This window comes from Myotis brandtii, unplaced genomic scaffold (assembly GCF_000412655.1).
Source record: "Myotis brandtii unplaced genomic scaffold, ASM41265v1 scaffold157, whole genome shotgun sequence".
NCBI classification, from domain to species: domain Eukaryota; kingdom Metazoa; phylum Chordata; class Mammalia; order Chiroptera; family Vespertilionidae; genus Myotis; species Myotis brandtii.
In genome coordinates this window covers 4,058,575-4,072,147 of record NW_005355708.1, presented here as the reverse complement: position 1 = coordinate 4,072,147, position 13,573 = coordinate 4,058,575, and the positions used below count along the sequence as shown (strand labels likewise).

Below are 13,573 nucleotides of genomic sequence, written 5' to 3'. Positions count from 1 at the left end.
AAAGAGCCAGTATCTAATTTTTCAATGATTCCACCATGAAAGCTCTCATTCTGCTGAATGAGAGGGGGAGAGGGGGGGGGTGGGATGAATCTTGGGTAGTAGGATGACCTGCTGTTCAGGTTTAGGTAGGCATTCTACTTTCTCCGAGAGGGAACATGGAATAAAAACCCACAAGGCCATATTTGCTAAGCCAGAATGAAGTTTATTAATGAATAGTCAAAATGGTTATTTCTCAAAGAGCAGTAAAATAGCCTAAAAGACAGAACAAAGGTCTCCAAGTCTTCCCAAAGGAGGAAAGAATTAAGAAGTTGGACTAATTCACGAAAACATGGCCCAGGGAATAGTATGGCTTTAGCCCGCTGTAGCGTGGCGAAGGCTGGGTGATGTGTAGGACGTTGAGCAGCACATCACGGAACCTGTGCAAAGCCGTGGCTGCTTAACAGCAGGGCTCACAGGGATTTTGACAGCACGGCTGGACGCAGGTCGTCACGTTGATCCCGTACAGTCCGGGAGTCGGGTGGCAGGAGTTGAGCAGCCAGCAAGTTGGCACGTAGGTGTCAGGCTCACAGCAGGGCGGGGGGCAGGTGTCACAGCAGGTGGGCTGAAGGAGGCTGATGTCGTGTGGGCAGGTGCTGGGCAGGCAGACTCCACACCGGCAGCATTTGTCCGAGGAGCAGATGGTGGTGGCGGGGCCGGTGGGGACGCTGCAGCAGCAGGGAACACAGCAAGCCATGGTGTCAAGATTTGGGTTTTTGTTGGGTTGAGGAGAGAAGTTTCTTAGTGTCTCAGTGCCTCTCTCTTCTGCTCCGGCTCTTATATACCCACCTCCCTGGGCGTCACCCTATTAGCCAGGTTTTCTTCCCCATGTTTCAGCTTAAAGCTATCTCCATAAAAACCATCTAATTACTTAAGTGTTTATTACCCAAGACACACTCCTCACCTCGTAAAAGGGGGTTCGTTTGTTTTGTTGTCAAATTGGGATTCTTCACGTTGCTGTTTGTCACAGCACCAGCATTTCCTTTCAATCTTCAAAGGCACCAAGTGATTGTCTTCTAATCATTACGCATCCTTAATGACGGCCTGGCATGCTGGCTTTCTTCACGTCACCCCCATGTCTTCTGTCTTTTTTCACATGAAGAGAGAAGTAGGCTTTTTGATTGCTTTTCTTGCTTTTCTACCAGCAACTATGTGATACTTTTGGCTTTTTGGCTTAAAAGTGGTAAGGTTTGTAGATTTATTCTTTATTTATTTGTAGATTTATTCATTTTTGTATTTTAGTTTTCACAGATCAGCTTTATAAGTTAGTGTTCAATGGAACATTCTTGGGAAGATTCCCAAATTACATTTAAACCACTAAGACCTTAATAATACAATTATTGCCCTAGCCCCGTGGTCGGCAAACTGCGGCTCGCGAGCCACATGCAGCTCTTTGGCCCCTTGAGTGTGGCTCTTCCACAAAATACCACAAAATACCATGTGCGGGCGCGCACGTACAGTGCGATTGAAACTTCGTGGCCCATGCGCAGAAGTCGGTATTTTGTGGAAGAGCCACACTCAAGGGGCCAAAGAGCTGCATGTGGCTTGCGAGCCGCAGTTTGCCAACCACTGCCCTAGCCTGTTTGGCTCTCTGGATAGGGCGGCAGTCTGTGGACCAAAGAGTCCCGGGTTTGATTCCAGTCAAGGGCATATACCTTGGTTGCAGACTCCTCCCCAGCCCAGGCCCTGGTCCTGACTCCTTTAGGAGGCAACCAATCAATGTGTTTCTCTCACACCGATGCTTCTCTTTGTCTTTCCCTCTCTCTTCCATTCTCCCTAAAAATCAATGGAAAAATGTCCTCAGGTGAGGATTAACAAATAAATAAAATTACTTAATTTTAAAGACATAAAACAGTATGATGTTTTAGAATTACTTTAAAGTAGGAAAAACAGTAATTGGTAAAATTTTAGATATATGTTAATTTGAAAGTCTTAAAAGTATATATATTTTCTGACCCATCTTCAGATGAAATGGTGCAGGCTTTGAAAAATAATTTAAAATTGCTCAATATAGAGGAGCCAGCAATCAAAGGACATGCAAATCAACAAGATGCAGGATGCAAAGGATGCTTAACATGAAAACTGCTTTCATTTTAGTCATTTTCTTACTAGAATGATATTGCGGTTTGGGATCCCACTGCTGGAAATCAGCTTGTTGTTCACATTGCTTCAACAGATATCTCTTTGTTCAACCAAACACTCATTGGTTGGGCACCTGCTGTAAGTCAGTCAGCATGCAAAAAGGAAGCAAATAGGTTTTTGTCTTTGAGGAGGTCACAGAGAAGAAAACAGAAGTAAACTGCTGATGACAACACAGGGTTGTGCATTCAGGTTTTCCAGGTAAGAAGTGGGAATTTAGAGCTGAGGTCACGGCCTGAAAGATTTGGGGAGAACTTTATGAAAAGAAAACATTTGTGTGGATGCGGAAGCAAGTAAAACAGAGAAGCAAACTGCTATGGTATATGCCTGGGATGGCAGAAGTGTTGGTTGGCGGAGGCACAGATTCTGGGGCTCCGTTTGGGAGCTGTCGGAGGAGAATGATGGGAGACGGCATTGGAAAGTGGGTTAGTGCCACGGTGGAAAGAACTTCGACTGCGTGTAGTGTGCCACACTCAGGATTGTGAAAGACATCCTGTTGGCAATGAGCATTACTGAAAGGGTTTTGAATGTGTATGGGACATGATTGGGTTTGTATTTTAGAAAGACGACTGTAGTTTTTGAATGGAGGCCCATCATCATCATCGTCATCATTATCATCACTTACTAAGTATTAGGTCTTGTGCTGGGTGCTTTATACATATTACACATTTCTCACCACAGCCTTGTGATGTACGTAGTGTTACTTACTGCCTTTGCCATTTCACAGATGAGAAACTTGAGGCGCAGAGAGGCTAAGTAACTAGTGAGTAAGGGATGGAGCTGGTATTTGAAGCAAAGCCGATTCCACGCTCTTAGCCCCTGTGTGTGATTCCACGCTCTTAGCACTCCATGCTGGGTGCTAAGCATATAGAAATAAATAGGTCAGTTAAGGTCCTTGTTGTCAGGGTGCTCATTCTCATGGATGAGACAGAAAACAAACAAACAAATGAATAAATAAGAACTTCAGACAGTGACAAGTCCCAAAAGAAAATAATACAGAGTAAAGTGACAGAGAGTAAAGGCGGGGGGTAGTGCCCCTCAGGGAGCATGTCTGCTTCGGTTTGGGTGGTCAGGGACAGTCTTTGCCAGGTGGCTGGAGTATGTGAAAGGGAAGGAGTGTGTTAGGAGGCTGAGGTCAAGGAGGTGGGCAGGTGCCGGGACAGGTATGGATGTGTAGGTAGTTCTGCAGAATTCAGCTTATTCTCAGGGCATTGAGAATCCACTGGATGATTTATGGCAGGGAGTGGTAAGATGTGAGTTATATTCCATGGAAAAGGAACTGCAGCGGGGCCAGAAGGGAAACAGGCATAACAAGGAAGTGGTGCAGGTGAGAGGATGAACGGGGATGCCGGCGGTTGATGAATGGGTCAGAGGCGGGAGAGTTAGGAGGCATTTTTGTAAGTAGAGGTGGTATATCATGCTGATCAGGAGAGTGGCCAAGGACCATGCTTAGGTGTCAGGTTTACTCATGAGTGAGGGGACCTGAGCCCCAAAGCTGCCATCTAGGGGAGTAGGGGAGGGTCTCACGGTGAGTTCGGTGTGGGGCCTGCAGAGGGTGAGCAGCCTGAAGCCCATGAGAGGGAGCAGGGCTGAAGATTTGTGACTCTCCAGTGCACTCATAAAAATGTCCTTACTGCTAAGTTCCTGACTGAGATCAAAGGTCACTTTTATGTGTGTGAGTCACAGTGTGTCGTGGTCCTCTGTGTGACTTACCAACATCCATCTCCCAACAACTCGGCGGATTTCGGGGCTGCTGTCAGGAAAACCTCCCATGACGGCACCTCCCCCATCAGCAGGCATGTCCGTGTTGGGAGATTACACACTTCAAGAACTCTGTTTCCTTAAGCACTTCATCCCCTCACAAAAGCAGGACACAGGGACCTTTTCAGTTTGTCATCCTAATAAACATGCCTGTAAGTAAACACACTTGGTCTTTATTTCCTGAATTGCACCACCTTTTAAATTTCTGGTGAACTCCTTTATGATATACACACACAGGGAGAAGAAAGGCTGGTATCAGGACTGCCACCGACATCAATGCTTTCATGGCAGCAAGTCCCCCTGGCTGAGCGTGCGGGCAGAGGACTCCGGGTTTAGGTAGAACGGCAGACTTTGGGGGCCTCCTACAGTTGCATCGGGACATTTTTTCCGTGTGTGGTGATAGTGCATGAGCCGGCGCTGAAAACTACTCTCAACTGGATTTCTTTCAAATAAAAGTAGTGCTGGTTTGCCCCTTGAGGACAGCTGATATTGGCTATAGTTTCGTAGGTGTATGTGACCCAACGGGGGTGACCCTTGGGTGCTGCATCACTTGGACATATATGTTCCCATTCCAACATGCCAGGGCGGGTCTCACAGCATGTAAACTCACGGGGCACATGCGAGCTTAGCCTGGTTCCTGCTGGCTGGACGTGTTGCCTCTTTCTCTTGGGGATCTTACGCTTCCAGTTTAAACCTCATATTTTATTTATTGTAAGCTATAGGATATGCAGGTAGTAGCAGAGGCTTATACCCAGTTAAATAAGGTATAAATATATGTGTTCATTTAAATGAGCCTGGTTGAGCAAGTAGATGCTCAATAAAATTTGAATAATGATGATGGCAAGCAGGTTTCTTAAGTCAGAGTTATGGTTTTGGGGATAAGTCAGTAGTTAACAAAAAACACACACCATCTGCTGTCACATTTTGCTGGCACAGCTCATTTTACATGGACGGTTTTTAATAGAAATGGAACTTTTCTTAAGTACAAAGCTAAATGGTGCTGAGTAGTGTTTCTAGTTCCTCAGCCGGCTTCTGTCAGGCCTAAAATGTTGTCATGCTTTGTCTGCCACCTCCAAAGCTCAGGGACTAATTTCCCCCCTTGGTAATCAGCTGCTGTGATTAAAGGGAGTGAGTGAAAAGTCTGAACAGTGGTTCATGAAATAATCTGACTTTTAAAAGGCAGTAAGAGTTTCATAGTTAGGGTCCAGTCCCGAGACAAGAGCCATACCCATTATTTGAACGGAGTGAATTTTATACAGAGACTTTTAAACTAGGTTGTTAGCTAGGTAACTAACTAAAAGGATAAAAAAGAGAACCCTGAGATTATCATAAATGTAGGAAATGCAGAAAGCCCTAAGAGCGAGAGTTTCTTTAAAGGGAAGAGGGAAGGAATTAAAACTTAGGAATTTAGCTAGCGCCGTGGTCAGCAAACTGCGGCTCTCGAGCCACATGCGGCTCTTTGGCCCCTTGAGTGTGGCTCTTCCTAAGCCTTAGGAGTACCCTAATTAAGTTAATAACAATGTACCTACCTATATAGTTTAAGTTTAAAAAATTTGGCTCTCAAAAGAAATTTCAGTCGTTGTACTGTTGATATTTGGCTCTGTTGACTAATGAGTTTGCCGACCACTGAGCTAGGGGATTGCCCTGTGGGGCTGGAACTCAGGCGTTTTCCAGAGAACTGGCTGGTTGGTGCTGCAGTGACTCCGAGGCAGGCGCAGTGGTGAGTGTTGAGAAAACAGCAAACTAACTTTAGGTGTTGCTATGGAAAGCCAGGGAGACCTGCAGCAGGTGGTTTTTTGGCAATGTATCAACTTATCCCCATATCTGGAGCTGCTGTATGAAGAAGTGTTACTGGGGTGATCATCCTGGGACCCCATAGCGTACAGGAAGCCCTGATTAAACAGAAGGAAACACATAGGAAGAAACAAGAACCTCCTTCCTCCTCCAGCTTTGTCGTTTCCCTCTGTCACCCTCTAGTGGCAGAACCTGACATGGAGCAGCTGGCAAAGCTCTCACAGGGTTTGCAGAGCACCGTGGAGGCATCACAAAGCTGAGTATGGAGGGCCGGTGTGGAGCTGCGAGATAATAACTTAACAACTGGCATCAAGAGGAACTTATTCTGAAACCCACAGCTTCCCAAATAGCCATCGTTAAGCCAGCCGAACCTGCCCACACGGTTCTTTCCTTTCAGTCCCTACATTTCATTGTTTCTTCATGAGTTTTGGAGTCCGAGTTGGAGTCATATGTTAGTTTTTACTTATGAGCTGTGTGACTGTAAGCAAACTATTTAACTTCACTTATCTGTCTACCTATTTACTTAATAAAAACTCCTGATTGAGATATGATTGACATACAAAAAGCTGTATATATTTAATATATATAATTTGATGAGTTTGGGGATAAGTACACATGCATGAAACCATCACTACAATCAAAGCCATAAACATACCTGTCACTTCCAAATTTTCTTCCTGCCCTCTTTTTGGTGATAAGGACACTTAATATCTATCCTTTTAGCAAATATTTAAGTATACTACAATATTGTATTGTTAATCTTAGACACTATGATGTACAGTAGATCCCTAAGACTTACTCACCTCTCTACTCTCTGCTTCTATGTTTGACTATTTCAGATTCCTTATATAAGTGGGATGGTGTAGTATTTGCTCTTCTGTGTCTGGCTTATTTAACTTAGGATAATGTCCTCTAGGTTCATCCATGTTGCTACAAGTGGCATGATTTCCTTCTTTTTTAATGTTGACTAATATGGCACTGTGTGTAAATACTACGTTTTCTTTATCTGTTGATGGATATTTAGGTTGCTTTCATGTCTTGGGTATTGTGAATAATGTTGCAATGAACACGGGAGTGCAGATATCTCTTTGAAACCCTGATTTCAATTCATTGAACCTCCTTTAGACTTAATTTACTCATTGACAAAAATATCTATTTCACAGGACTGATGTAAGTATTAAATGCAGTTAGGTCCATATGAAGTTTACTTAGCTTGTGGTACAGCATATGACATTAAACAAGGGAAGGAAAAAAGAGAAGAAAATAACCAGGAAAATATACATAGAAAAATATTCATAGTTTCTGTAATCCTTTTTCTTTTTCTCATTGGTTACAAGGCTATAATTAATACTTAAACTCTCTTCTCCCACTACCTATTTCATGTTTTCTTCACCCTCAGCCAGGACCTCAGCTGGCTGGGGTTCTTTACTGCTGGTGTGATTTAAATCTTTTCTTGAGAGATCTGAGTTCACAGTGGTACTGACTTTTTCAGGTTATCAGTAAGTGGGTTAAAGTAGTATATGTTGAAGAAGCGTCAGGGTGAAGAGGAAGTGGGAGCACCATGTTCCTTTTTTCCTTTTATCAATAAAGGAAATTCACAGCTGACTTCTGTTTAGATTTCATAGGCCAGGGCCATATCTCTCTATTTCTATCATTTATTTTTTAAATTCATAAGCTTATATATAGTATTATACTACAGGCATCTGCAGGGAATAGCAGGCATGACATGTTGGCAACTTTTATTGTCTCTATAGTTTTGCCCTTTTCAGAATGTCATACAGTTGGAATCATATAGTATGAAGTCTTTTCAGATTGGCTTCTTACATTAAACAATAGGCATTTAAGATTCCTCCATACCCATTTGTGGTTTGAGAAATCATTTCTCTTTATCACAGAATAGTGATATCTATCGAATAGATATACCAAAGTTTGCTTATCCATTCACCTATGGAGGGACATTTTGGTGGCTACCAATTTTTGGCAATTACAAATAAAGGTTCTATAAACATTCATTTGCAGGTTTTTGCATGGACATAAGCTTTTAACTTATTAGGGTTGAAATACTGAGGAGCACAATCGTTGCACTGTACACTAAGTCTACGTTTTGTAAGAAACAACCCAACTGTCTTCCAGAGTGGCTGTACCATTTTGCCTTTCCACCAGCAATGAGTGAGAGTTCCTGTTGCTCCACCAACATTTTGCTACCTTTTGGTGTTCTCATTGCTTTGGTGTGTAGGTTGGCCTTTTTTTTAAAAAAAATTCTTTTTGTTCAGCTGTGGTGGCTCTTCTGGCTGGTGGGGGGAGGCTTCAAGTACAGCTGCTTTCCAGGGGAGCTCTGCCCTTCCCGGCTGCAAACCGTCTCACCAGCTGAGTAAGTTCGCCAATTCGGGGTGGGTGTTATTAGTTTCAGCTGCTTACTCCGTTTGCTCCGGGACAAGACCTGGGACGCGTCTGCCTATATCGCCGCCATCTTGCTTCTCCCCTAAATCTTTTCTTGAGAGATCTGAGTTCACAGTGGTACTGACTTTTTCAGGTTATCAGTAAGTGGGTTAAAGTAGTATATGTTGAAGAAGCGTCAGGGTGAAGAGGAAGTGGGAGCACCAGCAATGCGTGTTCCTTTTATCAATAAAGGAAATTCACAGCTGACTTCTGTTTAGATTTCATAGGCCAGGGCCATATCTCTCTATTTCTATCATTTATTTTTTAAATTCATAAGCTTATATATAGTATTATACTACAGGCATCTGCAGGGAATAGCAGGCATGACATGTTGGCAACTTTTATTGTCTCTATAGTTTTGCCCTTTTCAGAATGTCATACAGTTGGAATCATATAGTATGAAGTCTTTTCAGATTGGCTTCTTACATTAAACAATAGGCATTTAAGATTCCTCCATACCCATTTGTGGTTTGAGAAATCATTTCTCTTTATCACAGAATAGTGATATCTATCGAATAGATATACCAAAGTTTGCTTATCCATTCACCTATGGAGGGACATTTTGGTGGCTACCAATTTTTGGCAATTACAAATAAAGGTTCTATAAACATTCATTTGCAGGTTTTTGCATGGACATAAGCTTTTAACTTATTAGGGTTGAAATACTGAGGAGCACAATCGTTGCACTGTACACTAAGTCTACGTTTTGTAAGAAACAACCCAACTGTCTTCCAGAGTGGCTGTACCATTTTGCCTTTCCACCAGCAATGAGTGAGAGTTCCTGTTGCTCCACCAACATTTTGCTACCTTTTGGTGTTCTCATTGCTTTGGTGTGTAGGTTGGCCTTTTTTTTAAAAAAAATTCTTTTTGTTCCATTTAGAATGACCTCAAGGCCCTCTTCAAAGATCACCTCCCTTGGGAAGTCTTCCCTAATGCTGCCCCCAGCGTAGCCCTTGCTGGTCCTGAAGTGATGCTACTTTCCACAGCAGGGTCCACCCAAAGCCTCTCCACAGTTTCTGAAGGTTCCTGGGGCATTACTTTCCTGCCATTCCCCTCGCTCTGTCTAGCTCCTGGGCTGTCATTCCCTTGAATCAACCCAGACATGAAACTCAGCTCCTTACATAGGACAATTGACCACCCACAGATTGTGTGAGTGTGACAGCTTAATGTGGAGGGATCACAGAGTAATATTCATGGCCTCTCTTTCTTCTTTTCTCTCCTCCCTTTCTGCAATAGGAAATATTTCTCTTTGTCTCATGTGTAATGTTTAATGCCCTTTTCTTAAGCTTTTGGGATTGCCAACATGCATATCCCATGTGGATGAACCTATTTTAAGTTGAACTGTTGAGGCATCTTGGTCACAAAAGCATCTATCCCTAAGGTAGAGGGAGTTTTTTTTTTTCTATGAACTGCTAAGAAAATATAGTTTTTCTCATCACACTGTATGTAGCTATTTTCACACATTCTTTTTCTTTCTGGATAGTAAGGCCCTCCAGGATAAGAATTAATTTTTCATCTTTCTGATTTCCATAATCACTTCATTGAAGTGGTGGTCAATACATTTTTATTGAATGAGTACACTACATATGACTTCAGTCTCTTTTTAAAAAGAAACAAGTGTATTTCTTACAAGTGGACATTCTTGAACTATAAGCAGTTATGTACAAGTGGAGACACTGACCATGATTTCTTTGCCCAGTATATAACATTTATTAAGAAATGACAGAAGACACTGTATCACAGGTATAATTAAAATAGCCAACAGGAAAGATCGTTATGATCCCCCCAAAAGGGGTGGAATCAGATTTTGAAATATGGGAAAGTCTTCTTAGAAGCTGAATGTTGGGTGAAGAGCTTCCATTCTCTCTGGTGACATCTGAGGAATGTCGCTTGGCTATACTTTGGTGCCTTTAATGTTGAAAATTTTTTTTAGGTAAATAGAAGCTAAAAATAGATCACAAAGCAGGGGAAAAATAGACTTGTGGACAGCTCTCAAGGATAAAATCCACAATATGGCAGCAATTTTCAACCCTGCGGGAAAATCGGGAATAGTGGATCCAAAGCAATTTGATGGTCAGCGGGTGGGCTCACAGCACTTCTGCGTCCGCAGTGGAGAGTCAAGGTATTCATTGTAGAGTGGAATCTGATAGAACTCATCGACTTGATAGCCCCCATAAGAGCCCATAACAGAAACCCAAATAGAAGTCTGAGAACTCGTTAGTGGCCCACGGGTTGTTGAGGAGACATTATTCAGATAGTGTGTCCTGGGCAGTTAAAAATCAGCAAGTTGGCTTTTTAGCAGGTGGGCTCGCAGCAGTAGCAGCAGCAGGCTGGGCGGCAGCAGGACTGTCCACAGTAGGATGGGCGGCAGCAGGCGGCCTGGGCATGGTGCAGCTGGCAGCAGGTTGGGGGTGTGCAGCTCACCACACAGCAGGGGGGCAGGCAGGTGTCCTCCACGCGGCAGTCAGGGCGGCACCACCTGGTGCGGCAGCTCACACCTCCACAGCCACAATCCTGGCCACAGCCAGTGCCACAGCCGGTCCCACAGCAGCTGGTCTGGCAGCAGGTTGGCTGGCAGCAGCTGGGGCCACAGGTCCCACAGGAGCAGCTGGGAAATCCACAGAAGCTAGTTTGACAGCAGGCCATGGTGTCAGGAGTTGGGTTGCTTGGAGGTTTGGTGGTGACTGCTATGTTGGGCCTTTTATATATTCTGACCAGCTGGTATTTATACAGTTTTTAACATATCTTCCTTGTTTTTGTTTAAATTTGCTCCTCAGTGGGCCTCTGATTGGCTTACACATAAATACTTATGACACATTATGAGCAGCAGTTTAGAAATTACTTTGTTTTATAGTTTATTTGGACTCCTCGGATCGGTCTTTTGCTCTTTGGAATAGGTTTGTGGTTTTCAGAGTCCTCCTATTTTTGTCCATGTCAACACACGTGCTTTATAGAGGTATTTATTCCACGTGACACTCTGTCCAGACCTCTAGGGCTAAGGATAATTGTGCTCCTTTAAAAAAAAAACTATTATTTTTTTTGCCTCTGGATGTATAGACTAAATTCTCTTGAATTTAGGACATCAGGACAACCACTGAGTTGAAAGCATGCCTTCTGCCATGCATAATTTAGTTTCCAAGTAATTTACTCCCAACATCAAGTCAGATTCCCATTATAGTTCCTTTTCACCAATTTGAAATGTGCAAATATTATTTGTGTTTCAGGCCAAAAATCTTCTCGTGTGAACCAAATGACATAGTATATATAAAAGTGTCTGGTGGAGTGCTTACCCACTGGTAGTATCTCAATGTCTGTTGAATATGATTTTGAATGGGAGGAGTAAAAGGCATGATTCATGGGTGCCTGTACCACTTAATGATTGAATAGAACTTTCAAGCTTAGTACCTCTCATGAAGGAGTCCTTGTTATTGTCAAAGGAGACAAGGAAATGCTGAAAATTTTTTTTGCATTTGATAGTTGAACCAAGGCTCAGGAAAAGCATCTGGGAGTTATGACATTTTGAAGAATATACTGCCACTTACTTTATTCTGCTACTAATTAAATGGTAGAGGTAAGTGCTTGGAGCTTGTAAATAATTTGGAAAAGATGGCTTAAAGTGTCTGATATTTTGTCATGTTGTATTTTGTATGCTGCACTCAAATTACTTAAAACTTAATTGGTAAAAGGTATTTTGGGTCTAGATTTGTGCTAACTTCTTAAGAGAACATCTTTCAAATTGGATTGCAAAGTGCAAAATATATAGTTGTTTCATTTTTCTGATACATGTGTCTGACATGTCGTGCTGGTGGAACTCAGTGGCTATCTACATAGCTGTTTATTCTAATTTCGTTCAAACCAGTGATGCACCTTATACATACTTATAATGGAGGGGAGTGTTGGGAGTTGAAGCGTATAGATCAATTTGAGGGTCAGTGGGAAGAATATATTAGGGTAAGGCATAGGAATTAAAACCTAAATGCTCTTGGAAAATAGTGTCTGATAGCATCTGGTAGATACTTTCAAATCTATTTAGTTGGGATTACAATTTCTTTAGCTATTAGGCATACATGAAGGAGAACATCTAGTAGATTAAAGGGAAGGAGATTAAAAGTCGTAGAAGTACATCTAGGTAGAAATCCCATAGCTTTGATCAACCTGAACATTTTAGTTAAAAGTGGCCTTATTAGTTTAGACCTAACCATAATAGATTTGGAGCATGTACGTTTTTGGATAACTGCAAGTATTATTTAATGCATGGAACATCTCATTAACTGATGGGTGAAAGCATAATATAACTTGTATTTTTCTGGTTTAGACTTTTTGTTTATGCCTTAGGATTATTATCAAACTGCAAATCCACTTCTCTTGAATTTCAGCTGAAGGTGGACAAGCTAAATGATGGAAGAAAATGACTCAGTTTGCTTAGCACAAGTAAACATTTTATTTTAAATTAACAGCGTATTGAAGGAGAAAGCAGGTCTGAAAATGTGTGGGGATCACGAAATAGGGAGGAGGACAGAGCTGTCATTGATCTGACACTGGTTAATACATGTTTTCAGTGGGAAAATTCAGCACACTCAAGAGGGGCCTAAGACTTGTGATTTCTGAGCGGCTTAGAAACATCTCGATACATAGCATCCAAGTAAAGTTGAACACTTCTTTAGAGATCAAGGCAGTTTTCCTGAGTTGCTCCTTTCATTCTTAGGTAATCAGCAACCTTCCTTTTAGCAGGTGGGCTCACAGCAGTAGCAGCAGCAGGCTGGGCGGCAGCAGGACTGTCCACAGTAGGATGGGCGGCAGCAGGCGGCCTGGGCATGGTGCAGCTGGCAGCAGGTTGGGGGTGTGCAGCTCACCACACAGCAGGGGGGCAGGCAGGTGTCCTCCACGCGGCAGTCAGGGCGGCACCACCTGGTGCGGCAGCTCACACCTCCACAGCCACAATCCTGGCCACAGCCAGTGCCACAGCCGGTCCCACAGCAGCTGGTCTGGCAGCAGGTTGGCTGGCAGCAGCTGGTCTGGCAGCAGGTCGGCTGGCAGCAGCTGGGGCCACAGGTCCCACAGGAGCAGCTGGGAAATCCACAGAAGCTAGTTTGACAGCAGGCCATGGTGTCAGGAGTTGGGTTGAGAGGTGTGTTGTTTAGAGAAGTTTCTGAGTTTTGGTTGCACCTTCTACATCTGGCCTTTTATATAGTCCCCAGAGACACCTATTTTCCTAATGTTTAGCATCTTTCCTTGAAACTATTTGCAAAGTCAGTCTCTGATTGGCTAGTACCTGAGTTGTTTAGAAAGTTATAAATAGCATTTCAATAGCCTGCTTTGGTCATTTCTCAATTAAGTCTCATTACATTTCTTCTTTGCCCTGTGGGGCAAGTGAAGACTCATTGTGGGAGCCAATCATGGCAGC

General features: G+C 43.0%; 3 protein-coding genes across 3 annotated transcripts; all 3 read right to left on the bottom strand.

Moving 5' to 3' along the window:
* Positions 1 to 344: 344 nt before the first annotated feature.
* On the bottom strand, positions 345 to 767 carry LOC102254950 (keratin-associated protein 3-1). The gene has a single exon (XM_005861837.2). The coding sequence runs from the start codon at positions 731 to 733 to the stop codon at positions 437 to 439; it is 297 nt and encodes a 98-aa protein (XP_005861899.1). The 5' UTR covers positions 734 to 767; the 3' UTR covers positions 345 to 436.
* Positions 768 to 10,464: 9,697 nt separating this feature from the next.
* LOC102254653 (keratin-associated protein 9-3-like) lies at positions 10,465 to 10,815 on the bottom strand. The gene has a single exon (XM_005861836.1). It carries the CDS (start codon positions 10,813 to 10,815, stop codon positions 10,465 to 10,467), a length of 351 nt encoding a protein of 116 aa, XP_005861898.1.
* Positions 10,816 to 12,649: 1,834 nt separating this feature from the next.
* On the bottom strand, positions 12,650 to 13,274 carry LOC106725345 (keratin-associated protein 9-3-like). The gene has a single exon (XM_014536119.1). The coding sequence runs from the start codon at positions 13,272 to 13,274 to the stop codon at positions 12,894 to 12,896; it is 381 nt and encodes a 126-aa protein (XP_014391605.1). The 3' UTR covers positions 12,650 to 12,893.
* Positions 13,275 to 13,573: the final 299 nt, after the last annotated feature.